The sequence below is a fragment of the Ictalurus furcatus genome, chromosome 2 (assembly GCF_023375685.1).
Source record: "Ictalurus furcatus strain D&B chromosome 2, Billie_1.0, whole genome shotgun sequence".
Lineage (NCBI taxonomy): Eukaryota > Metazoa > Chordata > Actinopteri > Siluriformes > Ictaluridae > Ictalurus > Ictalurus furcatus.
In genome coordinates this window covers 22632323-22651078 of record NC_071256.1, presented here as the reverse complement: position 1 = coordinate 22651078, position 18756 = coordinate 22632323, and the positions used below count along the sequence as shown (strand labels likewise).

At 38.2% G+C, this 18756-nt stretch overlaps 2 protein-coding genes across 3 annotated transcripts in view; both read left to right on the top strand.

Annotated features, from left to right (window-relative positions):
- The window catches only part of LOC128625304 (serine/threonine-protein kinase/endoribonuclease IRE1-like), a 31816-nt gene extending 28173 nt beyond the window's left edge, over nucleotides 1-3643 (top strand). The window contains exons 19-22 of the mRNA XM_053653508.1: nucleotides 110-237; nucleotides 740-863; nucleotides 1208-1275; nucleotides 2831-3643. Coding sequence (XP_053509483.1) covers nucleotides 110-237; nucleotides 740-863; nucleotides 1208-1275; nucleotides 2831-3226 — 716 coding nt within the window. The 3' untranslated portion in view covers nucleotides 3227-3643. The remainder of the gene's footprint in view (nucleotides 1-109; nucleotides 238-739; nucleotides 864-1207; nucleotides 1276-2830) is intronic.
- A 3636-nt stretch (nucleotides 3644-7279) lies between these two features.
- samd9l (sterile alpha motif domain containing 9 like) lies at nucleotides 7280-16250 on the top strand. Of its 2 annotated transcripts, none has more exons than XM_053653479.1 (3): nucleotides 7280-7934; nucleotides 10691-10741; nucleotides 10830-16250. In XM_053653479.1, the coding sequence occupies exons 2-3, from the start codon at nucleotides 10738-10740 to the stop codon at nucleotides 15428-15430; spliced, it is 4605 nt and encodes a 1534-aa protein (XP_053509454.1). In that variant the 5' UTR covers nucleotides 7280-7934; nucleotides 10691-10737; the 3' UTR covers nucleotides 15431-16250. The 2 variants fall into 2 exon arrangements, with proteins under 2 accessions (XP_053509454.1, XP_053509447.1); XM_053653472.1 differs by having other exon boundaries at nucleotides 7281-7977.
- The last annotated feature ends 2506 nt before the right edge of the window (nucleotides 16251-18756 follow it).

Genomic DNA, 18756 nt, shown 5'->3' with positions numbered 1-18756 from the left:
TCGAAATAAACAAGAAGTCATTATGATAAATGAGGTTAAATTCTGTACTCTCAACAAAGAAAATCGTGTTCTATGATTGCATCAAGAGATGAACTTTGGTCTTTTGCAGAAGACATAGTGGCCATGAACCTGATAGAGCAGATGCTGAGCATGGAGCCCGAGAAGAGGCCGTCAGCAGAACGTGTGCTCAAGCATCCCTTTTTCTGGAGCCTTGAAAAACAGCTGCAGTTCTTTCAGGTACTGAACAGCAAAACCAGTGCAACATTTTATTCTCTTTAGGAATGTGGAATGTGCTGAATAATTACAAAAGGATTTTCAGTGGAGCAACAGCAAGGTAAATTTCAGGGAGATTTTCTTCTTGCAAGATATGTTACTAGATCAATGTTTGTTTGGGTTTTTTTTTTTCTTTCTGTTTAACGAATTCATTCCACAATCCACATTTCTATAGGAATATATAAGGAAATCAGCATCTTGGAGAACTTGACAGTGTTTTTCTGCAGACTTTGCATCTTACTTTCATAAATTTTATATAAAAAATATGTTTAAAGGGGAAAGAGCTCATTTTAGATGTTCAAACTACATTACAATGTAAAGGACCATATTTAGTAGGATTGATACAGAATTGATAAGATTACTGATTTGTTAATACAGAAGATCTGGTGCTATGAATATTGATATTTTATGGCACTCATTGGAACGTAAACCCAATGCATGACATTAGGCCATCTCTTTCTCCTAGGACGTGAGTGACCGGATAGAGAAGGAGCCACTAGATGGACCAATCGTGAGGCAGTTGGAAAGAGGAGGGCGGGTCGTGGTGAAAGGAGACTGGAGGGAGCATATAACAGTGCCTTTACAAACAGGTGTGGGTTTGAGATTAGGCATTTCTAAACAGGTGTGGGTTTGAGATTAGGCATTTCTAAACAGGTGTGGGTTTGAGATTAGGCATTTCTAAACAGGTGTGGGTTTGAGATTAGGCATTTCTAAACAGGTGTGGGTTTGAGATTAGGCATTTCTAGTTATGCATGGTACTTCTTACCCCTGTGCATTGCTTTACTCTTGATAAATGAAATGATGTTACATGAATTAATTGTAAATATGTATCTGTCCACAGTAAGTCTTTAGTAGACCCGTCTTTGCTGGTATTTGCAGAATCTTTCCTGTGAAAATATTTTATTGTAAACTTATCGTAGCATTCCTTTTACAGATCTCCGCAAATTTCGCTCCTACAAAGGCGGCTCTGTTCGAGATCTTCTGCGTGCCATGAGAAACAAGGCGAGTCTGCTTTTACATACCTACTGGGGACCTGCATTTCCATTGCTCATGTGTACAAATAAAAAACAAGCAGAATAATTGTATTCCTTTACTTTATTGCTTTTTATCACCCCTGTGTAAATACATTATTTGTCATTTTTAATTTCAGAGTAAAGGAATCTTTGACAAATTCTTTCATGGCTAACAGCACACAATTGAGAATGCAACTGTGTTTATTTGCATAACATTATTTATTTCCTGTAACTGTAACTTTTATCAAGATAGCTTTCATCATCACTTAACAGTGCCTTGTGAAATTATTCACCCCTCTTGGCATTTTTCATATTTTGTTGCCTTACAACCTGGAATTAAAATGAATTTTTTGGGGGTTTGTATCATTTGATTTACACAAAATGCCTACCACTTTGAAGATGCAAAATATTTTTTATTGTGAAACATACAAGAAATAAGAAAAAAAAAACAGAAAACTTGAATGTGCATAACTATTCACCTCCTCCAAAGTCAATACTTTGTATAGCCACCTTTTGCAGCAATTACAGCTGCAAGTCTCTTGGGGTACGTCTCTATAAGCTTGGAACATCTAGCCACTGGGATTTTTGCCGATTCTTCAAGGCAAAACTGCTCCAGCTCCTTCAAGTTGGATGGGTTCCGCTGGTGTACAGCAGTCTTTAAGTCATACCACAGATTCTCAATTAGATTGAGGTCTGGGCTTTGACTAGGACATTCCAAGACATTTAAATGTTTCCCCTTAAACCACTTGAGTGTTGCTTTAGCAACCATTGTCCTGCTGGAAGGTGAACCTCCGTTTCAAACAGGTTTCCTTCAAGAATTTCCCTGTATTTAGTACCATCCATCATTCCTTCAATTCTGACCAGTTTCCCAATCATTGCCGATGGGAAAACATCCCCATGTCATAATGCTGCCACCACCATGCTTCACTGTGGGGATGGTGTTCTCAGGGTGATGAGAGGTGTTGAGTTTGTGCCAGACATAGCATTTTTCCTTGATGCCCAAAAAGCTCATCTGACCAAAGTACCTTCTTCCATATGTTTGGGGAGTCTCCCACATGCCTTTTGGTGAACAGCAAACGTGTTTGCTTATTTTTTTTTCTTTAAGCAATGGCTTTTTTTCTCGCCACTCTTCCGTAAAGCCCAACTATGTGGAGTGTACGGCTTTTTAAAAAAATTTTTTTTTCTTTTTCCATTTCACTTCACCAATTTGGACTATTTTGTGTCCATTACATGAAATCCAAATAAAAATCCATTTAAATTACAGATTGTAATGCAACAAAATAGGAAACATGCCAAGGGGGTGAATACTTTTGCAATGTACTGTACATTAGGCCCTTGAGCAAGGCCCTTCACCCTCTCTGCTCCATGGGTGCCATATCATGGCTGACCCTGCTCTCTGACCCCAACCTCCTAACATGTTGGGATATGCGAAGAAAAAAAGAATTTCACTGTGCTGTAATGTATATGTGACTAATAAAGACTCATCATTAACACATTCCTCTTAAGCAAATTTTGCTTTTTTTTTTTTTTCTTTTCTTCAACAGAAGCACCATTACCGTGAGTTACCTGAGGAGGTTAGGGAGACACTGGGCTCCATTCCAGATGACTTTATCTCCTACTTCACATCCCGCTTTCCCCAGCTGCTGCTCCACACACACATAGCCATGCGGTTGTGTGCCCACGAGCGCCCATTTCTGCCCTACTACCACAGCTCAGAGTTGCCTTCACGGACCATTAACACACAGCCTGAGCCCAAACCCCCAGAGTCAAGTCAAGACGTCCCATCTACAGCCACACATTCAGAACCCACAGAACTGCCATTAGACGCAAATTTTTCCCAACCATCAGATTCTCCAATATTGCCTGTACACACTGAGCATGTGCAGCAGGAGCAAAATGCCTTCTCCATGCCATCCAGAAAAGAAGACACTGCGCTATAGAAGAATGGGGTCGGTGGTTTTTCTATTCTGAATGGACACATCTCTCTGAGTTGGTACAGTCCAGGCCTGCAGTGCCCGAGCTGTGTTACTTAGGTGAGGTGCCATCCCATCTCAAAGTGCCTTACCCATTTAAGAGAAAATGGCTCTTTTCAGAGCTGCCTAGTTCCTGGTGAAGCTAGGCTAGACTGGATTTGATCCTGGTATTTGGACCATGGTATTATAATAAGAAGCTGAAGATTTTTTTTATTATTATTATAACAACTCTTTTGTAAAGGCTGAAACTGTGATGCTTGCACATGCATGAGGTGAGGACTATTTGTATTGATCTCTTAAAGTTGCCAAGAGTTATTCTACTGTGTAATGTCAGTGATTAGTCAGTCAGAGACCTTCCTGTTAAATATAAATATATATATATATATATATATATATATATATATATATATATATATATATATATATATATATATATATATATATATATATATATATTTTTTTTTTTTTTTTTTTTTGTACATATCTTGATTGGTGATAATCAGTCAGTGTGGCCAGTGTGCCTTTTTAAACCCGCTGTTCTGTGTCTTGGCTGTGTGAAGTCAGGGGAAGATAACCGTTCCTGCCTGTTGCTATGCTGCTGCTGACCTCAGTTGTATCCAAAGGGAACTGGAATATTCATATTATGATATGCATTTCCGTTTTTATCATCATAGCTTATCAGCTGTCATGGCAAATTATGTTGTACAGTTTATATGTCGACACATTACATAACTGATATAAATCAAATGTTCTTTTTAATTTTATCTATGGCCGTTAAAACATTTTAGACAGAAATTTTTATATGTGACTTTTACAAAAACAGTTATCAGGTCTAAAGAATATAGATCAAGTAGTCAAATTAGTTCTCATTCCCTCCCCTGCCATTGAATGTATGCACACTTGGGCCACTTTCAAGCACAGATTAAGTGAATGCAGGTCCAAAATTAATTGTAGACCATATTCTCCCGGTTTTAATGCATTAAATGGGAACAATAGCCACACATTTAACTTTATATGTACAAATTTGTTTGTGAATGTCCATGGGGTATATTAATTTATTTAATTTTTATTTTTATTTTACACAAGTTGAAAGAATTCCAAGAACATGATTAAATCTCTTTTTTTTTATTGTTAAAAGCTGCTATTGTACAATGCTCAACTCCTAAATAAAGCATTTTCAACCTAATGTCTGAAACTGAACCAGTGAAAGTCTGGCTATACAGTGTTGGGGAAAAGAAAGTACAGCCTCCTTCAATTTTCTGTTTTTATTTATCAGGGCCAAAATAACAACTGTGTGGTCCTCACCAACATCTATAAACCAACAAATAACCAAAGGTGACAACAGAAAAAAATCACAACAGATTTCAATATGTAGTCATTTTTCCCTAAATGTAAACCAACGTTTAGAAACCAGGTTATCTAAACATCTAATGCCTGCCATCTGCTGCAAATAAAATTGTACAAGACACGCATCAAGCAGTGTTTTGCTGGCTCACTATCACTGAAGGCTACAAACTCCAGAGATATTTGGTTACAAATTCATATAAAGCAAGCTTATTGCCAGAACATACAATGGTCAACTTTCTTATCTAAAGTGATTGCTAGCAGGAAGGCCATTTCCGAAGACAACGCAAGGGGGGTGTCCGTTGCAGGGCATAGTGGGAGAAGGTGTTGCCTTGCACCCTGTAGAATACCAGTAATAAGTCTATAGAACCCCAGAGAGATGACCTCTATGCTGCTGCAGTGTGTTGTCATATCTTCCACATGCACCCTCAAGGTAGACTGCAACTTGCTGTTGTTCAGCAAGCCCTGAAGAAAGGCCAAGATCTTATGATCTTGGAAGATAAACACCATTTGCAGAGCAATTGTCACTGAAGACTGTACATGGCCTGTGTACCATGGGCCCTAACATTCAGATGCAGCAGTGGAATGCTGCATCAGTGGTTGCTGAATTAGTGGTAGAGGTAGTAAAGCATCCTCAATATTTCAGTATGGTCAAACTTATTCCAGTTCTAGGGCCTACTTTTTCCAATATGGTACCTCTGGGTGAACTTATTCATTTATTTATTTATTTTAAATATGAACATGGTATTAGCTTCCACTGCTATGCTGATGACACAGCTGCATGTTTTTAGCAAAACCAGGTGACAGACACCAGCCTAAGTTAAGTTAATGAATGTGTAAGGAAAAATACTTCTACTAGTGCCACAGGCATCTAGAAGTAAGCTTTCTGATTATGTAGGAACTCTGGATGGCCTTTCAGTTACATCGTGTGCTGCAGTGAAAGACCTTATTAACTCCAGACTCTCATTTGAAACTCATAAACTAGAACAGCATTTTTTCATCTAGAAAACACTGCTGTGTGTGTGTGTATGTGTATGTATGTTTGTTTGTTTGTTTGTTTATTTATTTATTTATTTATTGTGTGTGTGTGTAACATGATGCAGACATACTAGATTGTGCTTTTGATACCTCTAGTTAGATTATTATAATGCATCTTGATGAGTGTCTGGATGTTGTAGTAAGTGTGCATGGTGCCCTGTGATGGACCTGAGATACACTTCACTTCTCAGGTGAAAAAATTCAGCAGGACTGAAGGGATTGTCTCTTGATGTATGCAAGATGTGTGTCTTCCTTGCGAAGTGAGTGTAGTGGAATGCAACTGATTGCCAGAACTAACAGTAGGGTTTTATTTGTGAACTTTCCACCAACAGAAGTCAAATCGATTACACTGTGTTAACATTTAAAGAGATTCAAAATACTTTCACTATTCATTCATTCATTCATCTTCAGCAACTGATTTATCCTGCTCGGAGTTGTGGTAGATCTAAAGCCTATCATGGGAACACTTGGCACAAGACAGGAGAATTCACCCAGGATTGGACGCCAGTCAATTACTGGGCAATCATTCACACCTAGTGGGGTGGTGGGGGGTGGGGGGCGGAAGGGGGGGTAATTTAGCATAGCCACCAACCTGCATGGGTTTTTTGTTTCTTTGTTTGTTTTTTGGACAGTGGAAGGAAAATGGAAAACCTCGAGAAAATGCACACAAAAGCAGGGAGAAGATGTGAAACTCTTCACAGACAGTAATCCTACACGAGTTACACGTTACACCGCTTCTGCTCACTGGACCTGCCTGATCCTCCCTGATGCCCAACTTCTAGTTGAGTACTCATCACTTGAAAATCACTGTTGCTGATGATGACCTCACAAGGACAGTCTAAAGATCAATGAGTTTACTGACGATTGTACCATTTACAAACCTTTGGACTGCAATTGCTATGATAGCTTTACGACTGCAACTGCCACAAACAGTTTTGCACTCAAGTCTCCATCAGTGAACAATTGATAACTTCAAAAAAATAGACTTCATCTGAAAACTATAATGAATTTCCTGATTACACAATTGCACTTTTTGACCATGTAGTACACAGTTATAGAAGGGAACTATTTATAATTGTACTATTCATTGTCACCAAGATGAGGAAGGGTCATCTTTTGAGTCTGGTTCCTCTTCCTTATATTATCTCAGGGAGTTTTTCCTTGCCACTCTTCGCTCTGGCTTGCTCATTTATAAATTTTTAATTGACATATTTCCATAAAGCTGCTTTGTGACAGTGTCCATTATTAAAAGCGCTATACAAATAAAATTGAATCGAATTGAATGAATCCAAGCTCAGTATTGAACTTCAGATCCTGGAGTGTGGAGGTGGCAGTACTACCCTCTGCACCACCATGCCATCCCATACTGCTACTACTTTTAGTAAATTGCAGTACATTCAAACTGACATAATTTATGCTTGTTTAAAGGTTATTTATTTATTTATCCACTCAGTTTGGTGACCAGTCATTTAGTCAATAATTAAATAATAACCAGCAATAATATATTAATATCTAATAATATATAATATATAAAAGTTGACAGACCCCTATTGTTTCCAGAACACCTGGAGCCTCAGACCCCATTCAGGTGGCTACAGCAACTAATCTACCTAGCAACTGATTAACTAATAAATAGCTCGCAATATACCCTATTATTACCTACTGAAAACAGTGTTTCTGGTATGTTCACCTGCCCGATTAAAACACCCATCCATACATTTTCTATACCGCTTATCCTACTGGGTCACGGGGAATCTGGAGCCTATCCCAGGGAGCATCGGGCAGAAGGTGGGGTACACCCTGGATGGGGTGCCAATCCATCACAGGGCACACACACACATTCACACACCCATTCATACACTACGGACACTTTGGACACGCCAATCAGCCTACAATACATGTCTTTGGACTGGGGGAGGAAACTGGAGTACCCGGAGGAAACACACAGGAGGAGGTGGAAATCAAACCCCCAACCCTGGAGGTGTGAGGAAGCAGGTTAGCTCAAGGCTTGTTACTCTTCGCCAATAACTTTCACTTTCACGTAAATGAAAGTCTGCTTCTTGAGTTCCGAGTGCGCTGTGTAAAGGGCGGGACTTCAAACGTGATACAGCTTGCTCCCTTCATCTTCGCCAGTACAAGATTACATCAAACTACAGAAAACGCAGAAATCTGTTGATGAAGGTGGGATTATCATGCGATGTAATTGTGAGACGGAATAACAGCCAGTTTTCTCCCGTCGGACAGTTTCAGCTCCAAATGGACCGGAAGAGGAGTTGGAGTTTATGAAGAAAATGTACGTCGCCATTAAAAACAACCGCTGCAGTTTATTACCTGCAGTAAGTCCGTTTTTGTTTGTTGTTGTTGTTGTTTTTTTGTTTTTTTCCCTGTTATTTGTAAAACTACTGCAAAGCTTTTGTGGAGAAAGTTAACTTGGCAGAACTCGCAGTTAGCTTTTTACCTAAAAAAAAAAAAAAAGGCACTTCCTTACGGAAAAAACAAGCGATTCTTCACAAATGCTCATGTAGCCAATTTAGTGGAAAATATTAGAAATACATGTAAAATAATTTGACATGCGTAATAGTCTGTGAATTATAATTAAGTATATATATATATTTAAAAATCCTGTGCAGTGAGTGAAACAGACAGAGCGATTAGTTTATTGGACGGAAAGTGCATTGTCTGTTGTCTAGTTTCTCTGTTATAACTGCTAAGCGTATCTTAATGAACAGAAAAGACCATTTTAGGATTTGTTTTGTCTTTCAGTGGGCTACAATTAATGCTGTGATATCAGATGTGTTCAGTTTATATATATATTTAGAGACGCTAAAGGGAAGAAAGTCCTTTTTGAAAGCTATTTAAATGATTAGTTATACAGTATTACTATTCTTGTTTGTTTGTTTGTTTCTTTGCTGATCTGGCGTTTCTTTATCCATAGAGGTCACTGTTGCTAGTGTGTGATGATTCTACACACACACACACACACACACACACACACACACCTATTTACATTTTTTCCATTTAGCAGATGCTTTTATCTAAAGCGTCTTACTAATGAGGAAATGAGAAAACACCAACATCATCATCAAGAACAAAAACAACAAAAATGTTTTCCACACAGTTTTGTGTGCGGTTTAGTCTTATAGCTGGCCTTTTCTTCCCTACTACCACCATTTGACAAACATTTCTTCAATAATACACGTTTGTTCAAAAACCTGAGTGTGAACATGTAACAGTCAAACTGTGTTTGCATTGTAACGTCCTGCCACTTTATGGAAAAAGTTGTTTTTAAGTTGTTTTATGTTTGTCTACCCATAAAAGTACTAAAAAGTGATTCTCTTCCCTGTGGTGTTTTACATAATTTCTCTCTGTTCTCTAATATATCCATACAAATCAAATGAGAAGATAAGAAAGTGGGAAATTTTGTGCGCTATAATTTTAATAGTAAATTGAACATGTAAACGTTACTTACTATCCACCTTTTTCCTGAACGCAGACGTCTCGCCTGGCTCACACCAGAAGCCTGTTTTACATTTCCAGTCTCCACTCAGATTAGCGTACGTTCCTAGTTGATAATGTGACGTTAAACTTGTGAAAATGGCTTTAAAAAACATATGGCGCCATAGTGCTGACACTTTATAGTGTTGCATTGAGCATCTTTTGACAGTGCTTCCTCTCCAGTCAAAGTTTAATGACTGGGCAGATGACATGAAGCTAAGGCCCGAGGTTTGCCTCATTGATATAATTAACTATGTCGTTTTCTCTGAAGGCGTTGATGGCGAAGAAATCTGAAATTACAAAAGCACAGAAGCATATAATTACCTGCACAGCAATAAAACAAACCAGGTTTTGTACAGGAAACATGGTGACTATATTGTTTTGAAAGCAGAGGCAGAGCCCAGTCAGAAAGTTAGCCAGGCTAAACACCCATCTTGGGTAATTAGCTTTCGCTGCTTGGTAACCGGTGAGGGTGCATATCCTAGATACAGACCCGGATCGGGGTTTGTCCGCAAAATGATAAGAGCACACATGTACTTTCTTTGATGGTATATTAACTTCAATGCAACAAGCCATGCTCCTTTCCTCTCGTCAATCTTTGGCATAGAATGCAAGGCATGCAGCGCCGGACACTTTTTTGGTGCAAAAAACAAGTATTTTCCAGGAATTTCTAGTTTATTGCTGCTGTTGTGGCAGCCAATGTTTCTGTTTAATTAATTTAATCGATCTCTCTAGCCAGTTTTAATAAGGGTTCCTATAGAAACAGGAACAGGATAACAGTACAACACAAGTTAGAAACCATCATAGCGGCGCTTATTGGTTTCTCTGGGAAAAGATGGATAGCCCAATACTGGTAGATTTCATGTCATATCATGCAAATGCATGTCACCACCAAGTAGCATGGAGGATTATGCGCCCTCCAACATCCTACTGTCTTTGCTCCCCATCATGTTTTAGCATTTATAGTGAATCAAACTAATAAGAAAAGAAGGAAAATTCGAGTATGTCTAACTTCTGTGCTTGGACACATAAAATGTACACCCGTAGCAAATTATTTGATTTGAAGCAGTTCAGGTGAGGTTTACATTAGTTACACACCTAGGAGTATACAAAAGGTTTTCTGAAATTACAACATTTTAATTAATACCAAATTACCAAATGTAAATACTCCTATGAACAATTTACAAATAAATCCATTCGTAACCAGCTTGATAAATGAGGCCCATTGTTCTACAAGTAAGAGCAACAAGAAAAAATATGAAAAAGTAATGAAAAACAAATCTCTTAGTTTTGCTGAAATGTATATTAAATAACAACCCAAAACTCAAAAACTCCAGTTCACTTAAACTAATGAACAATAGGATGAAATGAATTGTTCATAATACAAGCATCTAGCTGATGGACTGATCATTAATCAGGATTAAGCATGGATATAGTCCACTACTGTGTCACATCAAAATTTTAAAAGATACCTATTTTATATAACCAATTATACTGTATATTTTTTGTATAATATATTATGTAACTGTATATTATCTATATATTATATTTTAGGTGCCTTGAGGTGAATCTTGGAGCATACTGACTGTGCAGAAGAGATAATGGGCAAGTATTAAGATTTGAGAATAAGCATTTCTTTGGAAAAAGCTTTTGGTCAGACCTTGTTGTGATTTGATTTATTATTTCCCTACAGAAGACCTTTACAGCACTCCAGTTGAAAAATGGACAGAGTCCATGGTAAGCAACTGGTTAACCTCAATAGGAGTGAAAGAAAATTACATAAAAAAACTTAATGAAGAGGAAGTAGATGGCCAAATACTCCTTGAACTCACAGAGGAATTTCTGAAAAAAGAGACTGGAATGAAATCTGGCCCAGCACTTCTGATAATTAAGAAAAGAAATGAGTTAGTTATAACTTTACAAAAGGCCCAAAAGCAGAAGAATAATACACCTGAAAGGACTGCTGAAAACGATGATCAAGGAGCAACATCCACCAAGACTATCTCAATAACAAGCAGTCCACAGAAAGGAGAGAAAGAGGATTCTTTGATTGTTCCAACAACAAAAAGGGATTCAAAGCCACGACCTTTTGGTAAAACGGGTATTGACTATACATATGTGAAGCACAATGTTCTTCACCCTGAAACAGGTGTCATTGATCTTATAACACCATGTCATGAGTACAAGGCATTTACTACTGCTGCTACTTTAGACCGCCAAAGACTTCAAGCAAAGCTGGCAAGGGAAGTTTTAAAATTTGCCATGGGATGCATAAACATTAGATCAAATGGCACAATACACTTTGGTATAATGGACAGTCGGGAAAATTCTGGCTATGTGCATGGTGAAATCATTGGCATTCCCATTAAGGAAAAGGACATGTATGTTGATGCGCTGGACCACATTGAAAGGAGTTTCTCAATCTCTGACAGTGAGCTTGTAAGGCAGTGTATTCGACCACCTGAGTTCATTCTGGTAGTTGACCCAAATAGCACAGATCAACACTATGTAGTTGAAGTTGACATTGTACCTTCCGTGAGCATCGTGCGGAATAGGGTTTTTTCTGTCCGCTTGCCCAACTTCAAAGAGAAGTCCAATAAAGTTGAATATGAAAAAGGAACAATTTATCGCAGAGTTGGCTCCAAAACAGAACCAGTTGTTGAAACAAATGAATTTTACCAAGTAGTCCATGTCAGAGATGCTCAAAGAGAAGAAGCAGAGCAAGCACACTGTTTCACAAGCCCAGGCCTTTGCCAAGACCTTGGAAGAAAACTCATCATGCTTGTAACAAGTGGGAAGAAACTAATGGAAAAGGAGAAATGGTACATACTTGTCACAAACAAGTTTCCAAAGGAAGATCTAAACCACATTGGTTTCTTACTAAACATGAAGATATTCTGTGTTTTTGACTTTGACCCAGATTCCATGGTGTCTGGGTTATGTCATGAATATGTTAAGCACCACGCAGTGAACCTTCATTTCATGCAAAACTACAAAATTCCAAGTGGCATGAGCATCAGAGAATTTGAGAGCCACCTCCATTTGTTTGAACAAATAAGTTGGATATTTTGTAATGGACGAAGTGATTTCAAAGGTAATGAGATTCCTTGTGATGAAAATACTTGGTCTAAAACAAGGAGGACATTCCTCAAGGATTGTGTTTCAGTGATCTGCAAGGATATCTTACCCAAAGGAACATTTCTTGTGATCTTCCTTCTCACCTCTCCTGTTGAGACACCTCTTCTGAACACATTTTATGAGTTTTTCACTGACATGGAGGGTCATGAAGACATCATATGCATCTCAGAATCAGTGGAGAACTTTCAAAAATGGGAGGCATTTGCTCTTGGATCCTGTGACAGTGAAACTGTAAACCTTTCAAGTGTCATAGGGATGAAAATGAGCCACATCAATGCAACTCTCCAGAGAGTCCAGACAAACACCACCCGTACAACCAAGCACTTAGCTGTTTATGTCAAAGGGGAATGCTGTCTTGAGACATGTGAGGAGGAAAGGATGTGTTCCTTGGAGATTTTAGGTGTCAACCAGTGTGACGACACCAGTCCCGAGTTTATTGACTCGGAGAAAGAAGAAATTGAGAGACAGTTTTACCTTGGAGGAAAAGTGACATGGATGAACTTTTGGCTCGCAGAGAAAAAGTTTGTTGGGGAGATGATTCAAAGAGATGCTTACCATGAAGTGACCAGTCGTCTGGGGGACATTCTAAAATGGAGTTTAGATCAGATGCCCATTGATAACATCAATATATACCATCATCCGGGCAGTGGTGGAAGTACAGTAGCAAGGCAGGTTCTTTGGAACCAAAGAAAGGAGCTAAGGTGTGCAGTGGTGAAATCATCTTACTCTGCTGGCACAGTTGCAGAGCATGCTGTTAAACTTCGGGAGTATGAGGAAAAGGATCCACAGAAATGCTTACCTGTACTCTTACTTGTTGAGGATTGTGACAAAGAGTATTTGGAAGACTTGAAGAATGAATTAGAAGTAGCTGTCTACACCAAGAAAATTGCACAGGGAATACCATGCTTCATTCTTCTCAGCTGTAGACGATCCTACACTCCAGAGAAACTGTGTAAGGGGTCACCCCTACTAAATGTCTCAGTGACTCACAAACTTTCAGTAGAAGAGAAAAGACAATTTGCAGGTAAACGGCGAAAACTTGAGCGACAGTTCCAGCCAGAGTTCATCCTGACATTCATTTTGATGAGTGAGGAATTTGAACATCAGATCATTGCCGAATATGTAAAGCAATTTGTAAGGCATTTACTACAAGACATTGATCATGCATCTGTTGTTACTCAACTCACTCGCTATGTAGCTCTGCTCAACACCTATGTTCAGAACTCTTTCATTTCTCAGTCACATTGTGAAGCCCTTCTTCCTTTATCCATCCACGTGGACAGATTTCGACAACATGCATTTGAGGGTTGTCTGAGTGAGCAGGCTAAACTGGTCTTTATACATTTGAGAGATGAAAGGACCCACATTAAATCAATCAGAATCATTCATCCACTTGTTGCAAAGGAAATTCTCCATCAGCTTTTGACAGTTGACAGACAACAACAAAGTGACCTTGCACTTGATCTTCTCCACAATGATGTACTCTTTGAACACAGATTTGGGAAAGAAGATTACATGAAGTTCCTTCGTGCATTGTTCATGAGACGCTACAGGATTAGCAAAGGTGATGAATCGGACAGCTTTTTCTCTCCCCTCATTGAACATGTAAGAGAAAATGAAAAGCCAGAAAAAGCAATTGAGCTTCTCAATGAAGCATACAAAAGATTCAACAAGGATGCATTATTTGCTCAGCAGCTAGCTCGTCTCAGTTATAGACATGAGAGATTTGAAGATGCAGTACGTTGGGCAGACATTGCAGCACAAAAAATGCCTAACAACTCCTACATTCTTGACACCAAAGGCCAGGTGTACAGAAGATGGTTCACAACGAAATGCAAAGCCATGGAAAAGACTCGCAAAACAGCAGAGAACACAGCAGATGCAATTGAAACAGCACTTAAAGCCATTGAATGCTTCCAAGAATGTGAGAAGGCAGCAGTTGCAGATACTGAATCAATGAACAATTCAGGATTCTTTGCAGTTGTAGAAGTGGGATGCAGCTTGTTGAAGTTAATTTCTTCACTTCAAGTGTTTTCAAACAAGTATGATGGTCGTTCTGAATGTCTGAAATATCTTCTCACAGACCACATACCCCAAGAGGTTGAAAAACCATGGGAACACTTTCACTGCAAAATAAAACAACTTCAGGCCACAATGCGGGGAGCATTGGAGTGGGTATCAGAAGATTTGAGTTATTTCCAGACAGACTTAAATACAGATGAGGAAGAAACCTCTGTAAGCTGTGAGATGACAGTAACTCACCCAAAGCATTGGTTGGTAACCAAGTCTTCTGTTTATGGCAAGTTTTTCAGCGAGGCTTCCCTCAGCACAGTGCCTAGTCAATTTCAATCTAATCCAGCTAATATGACTCCTTTCATTAAACGCATGATTATTTACAGGCTTGGTGGGGGAAACATCACAACAGTCTTTTCCATCCTTGACCAGAAAGAAAAGGACAAGGTCAAAATTTTGGAGGACATAATTTCACTATATCCAAAGAATCCAATGTGTGCCAAAATGCATCAAATAGATCTGGTCAACTACATAGCATCACATTTTGCTTTAAGCGCAGTCTCAGCCAGGTCACCTAAACTGGCTGCCCTAAGTGATCTGCAAAAACTCAGCCACCTTTTCCCTCATGACAAGTCAAGATGCCTGTCAAGTGCTCTGTTTTTATGCGTCTTGTTGTTTTGGCCAGAGGAGCATGACACTGATCGTGAAAAGGAAGACAAATATGAAATCGTTTTGTCTACACTCAGATTCCTCCAGCAAACATACTGGACCAAAATGAAGGATATCCCTCACAGAAGGAGGAGGATTTACACCCACTTCTTCCTGGGAAATGGAGTTGGATATGATAAATTTGTCCACAAGAGTAAGATTGAAAGTCTCACAAAACTTCCAACAGTTTCAGAAAAGCGTATGAAATGGTTCAGAGGGGAATTGTGGAAAACGCCAGAAATTGCTGGAGTGCTCAAACGTGTGACTGGCTGGACTGAGGATGGAACTGTGTACCTTGAGGGCCCGAAGATGAAAAAGTTCCCGGTTCATCCTCTTTATGTACACTCAGTGCCCCATGGCAATGAGAATGTCACCTTCTATCTAGGCTTTACATTCAGAGGTCCTGTAGCATACAACGTCACAGAAAGAAAGTAGTGAAATTCTAACCCAACGAGAGGCTATAGTTCGCTGAAAAACAAGGAAATGAACAAACTCATTACAGAAATATCCTTATATTCAGTGAATTATAATGTTTTAGCAAACAAAATGACATCCATGCAAACTGAACTCTTAATAATGGCCATGGAATTTTGGTAATATTTTAATATCAATATCTAGTCAAGAATGTTTTACTTCAATTCCATGATGCATGGAAAACAAAGAGCCTTTTAGTGTTCTTTAAAATGAGATGTGGAAATGAGTCATAAGTTTTGATGAAGATTCTGCATTTTAGCATTGTGAGAGAGCCATGATTGGGCCCTTGAACAAAGAACTTAACCATCAACTATTCAGCAACAGATTTGAAAAGATTGCTAGGATTAAAGGGTCTGTCAATGTACATGTATGATAATGTGTGCTTCTTCTGTCTGTTGATACAGTTGTGTTGTTGTTTTTTACTTGTAGCCTTGCTGACAGTGTTGGTCATTAATGCTTTACCCCATATTAAGATATAAGCTTATCATGACTGCAATACTCTTCCTTCTTAAAATGTTTACTTTTTATGAGCATTCTGTAAAATGGATTGTTTGATGATGGTTTTGATGATTGTTTTTTTTCAAGGATGTTTCCTGGATTTCTGTCTTGAGACATGATAGGTAACCCTCAGAAATGCAGCATTTATACTGGAAACATAGGATTATCTTTTGTATAGCCTAATTAAAATATAGATTTTGTATTAAGGAGTAGATAACATGTAGTTTTATTGCAGAATAGTTATGTATTTGATGTACTGTAATAAAGTACCCTTTAACATTTGCATTGTGTTAGTTTATTTTTAGTGTTGAATGTCCTTCCGAAACAGGATGTAGTCAATCAAATATTAAGCTTATGCAAAAGAATATAAAGGAAATCTGATTTATGTACTCTTCATTTTTATATTATATTATATTCATTTTTATATTAAGCCTTTTTAGCATAATTTTATAAAATGTGTGTGTTTCTTTTTTGTGCAGCTAATGGTGACATTCATAAATTTTCTTATTTTACATATGAAAAAAAAATAAAATAACATTTTACTAAACAGAATGAATGGTTGAATGTAGGTCTATTTGCTAAGGTCTAAAAAACATGTTTGTGTTGTTTTTTTTTTTGACTAATGATCAAAAGAATACACATTTAATTTCAAGGTTCAATAGGCACAAGAGATATCCAAAACTAAATTTATGTAAGTATGTGAAAACTCAACCACACAAAACAGATTTTTGCACAAGTGAATGTAGTCAAACTTACCAGATCATTAAATAAATCAAACTTCAATAACAAGGCTTGAAAAACATCTCCAAATTCATCAACCTATTCTAATATTGTAGTAACACTGCAGACTAAAATTTACTAAATATTAAAAATGTTGGCCTAAGTAACTTTGTATAATTCATTTCTTACAGCATTGGCAACATTAACAGGGTTCAGAAAATCTTTAGTATTTTCCAAATTCATAACCAGTATTTTCTAAAAACAAACAATAAATTAAGTAATAAATAAATAAATAAAAATTAAATTAAATTAAATTAAATTAAATTAAAAATCAGTATAAACAGATTAAGTAAACAGCACAGTTAAAAAATTCCCACTGAAAGCAGCATAATACATGATTTTAAAAAACCTTCCCATCAATATCAAAAATTAAATGGATATAGTACACAGTAAAAATCTCTCTGCACACTAAGTTTTAGGCCTAAGTATCTTTCTCTATTTCCCAGTTTACGTTATCCCTATGCTTCATGCATTGATTCATGCATCCATTATAATAATTCACTTTTACTCTCTCCACTTATTGTATTTTAAGTCTGTCCCAATTAACCAAAACTGCGCTGTACTAAATTACCAAACCATGTCCATGGAAAATCAATCATGGAATATCTGGAAAATAAAATATAAAATATGTTTATAAAATAAATATGTATATAAAATGTATAAATTTCAAAAGGCACCAAGACATTAGCAACAGATCCTTTATGTCCTGTGAGCTGCAAGTTGGGGCCTCCATGGATCAGACTTGTTTGTCCAGCATGTCCCACAGATGCTCGATTGGATTGAGGTCTGGGGAATTTGGGGGCCAAGTCATCTTGAACTCTTTGTCATGTTCCTCAAAGCATTACTGAACGATTTTTGCAGTGTGGCAGGAAGCATTATCCTACTGAAAGAGGCCACTGCCATTAGGGAACACTATTGCCATGAAGGGGTGTACTTGGTCTGCAACAATGTTTAGGTAGGTGGTACATGCTAAATTAACAAGGTTTCTGAGCAGAACATAGCCCAGAGCATCACACTGCCTCTGCCAGCTTGCCTTCTTCCCATAGTGCATCCTGGTGCCATCTCTTCCCCAGGTGACGCAGCCATACACATTATGTAAAAGAAAACATGATTTATCAGACCAGCCCAACTTCTTCCATTGCTCCATGGTCCAGTTCTGATGCTTGTGTACCCATTGTAGGTGCTTTTGGCGGTGGATAGGGGTCAGCATGGGCACTCTGACTGGTCTGCTGCTACGCAGCCCCATCCACAGCAAGCTACGATGTTCTGACACCTTTCTATCATAGCCAGCATTACCTTCTTCAGGAATGTTTGCTGCAGAAGCTCTTCTGTGGGATTGGACCAGATGGGCTAGCCTTGGATGCTCATGACCCTGCCGCCTGTTCACTAGTAGTCCTTCCTTGGACCACTTTTTGTAGGTACTAAGCACTGCATACCAGGAACATCCCACAAGACCTGGCGTTTTGGAGATGCTCTGACCCAGTTGACCAACCATCACAATTTGGCCCTTGTCAAAGTCGCTCAGATCCTTATGCTTGCCCATTTTCTCTCATTTTACACATTACCTTTGAGAACTCATTGATTACTTTCTGCCTAATATATCCCACCCCTTGACAGGTGCCACTGTAACGAGATAATCAATGTTATTAACTTCACCTGTCAGTGGTTTTAATATGATTTGAACTAATTTTATGCTATTTTGTTACAGTAGCACATTCTATGTGTGCATTATAAATATATAAAATATAAAAATAACCAAGACAATATTATAACATTATGAAAAAACCCCCACATTTTTCCTAACCCAAGCTTTTTGAGGTCAAATTTCTGTTTAATGATATCTACAACCCCTTATATGTGAATTAAGTCATATTATTTCTATCAAGCAATTCCACTGCAAGGGGTGAACACAAGTTTTACCTTTCACTTACCAGGTCAACTTCATACTTCAAACTGCCCCAATTTAGGCTACTTTATGTCCCAGTATGCACCTGAGTTCATCCTATTCA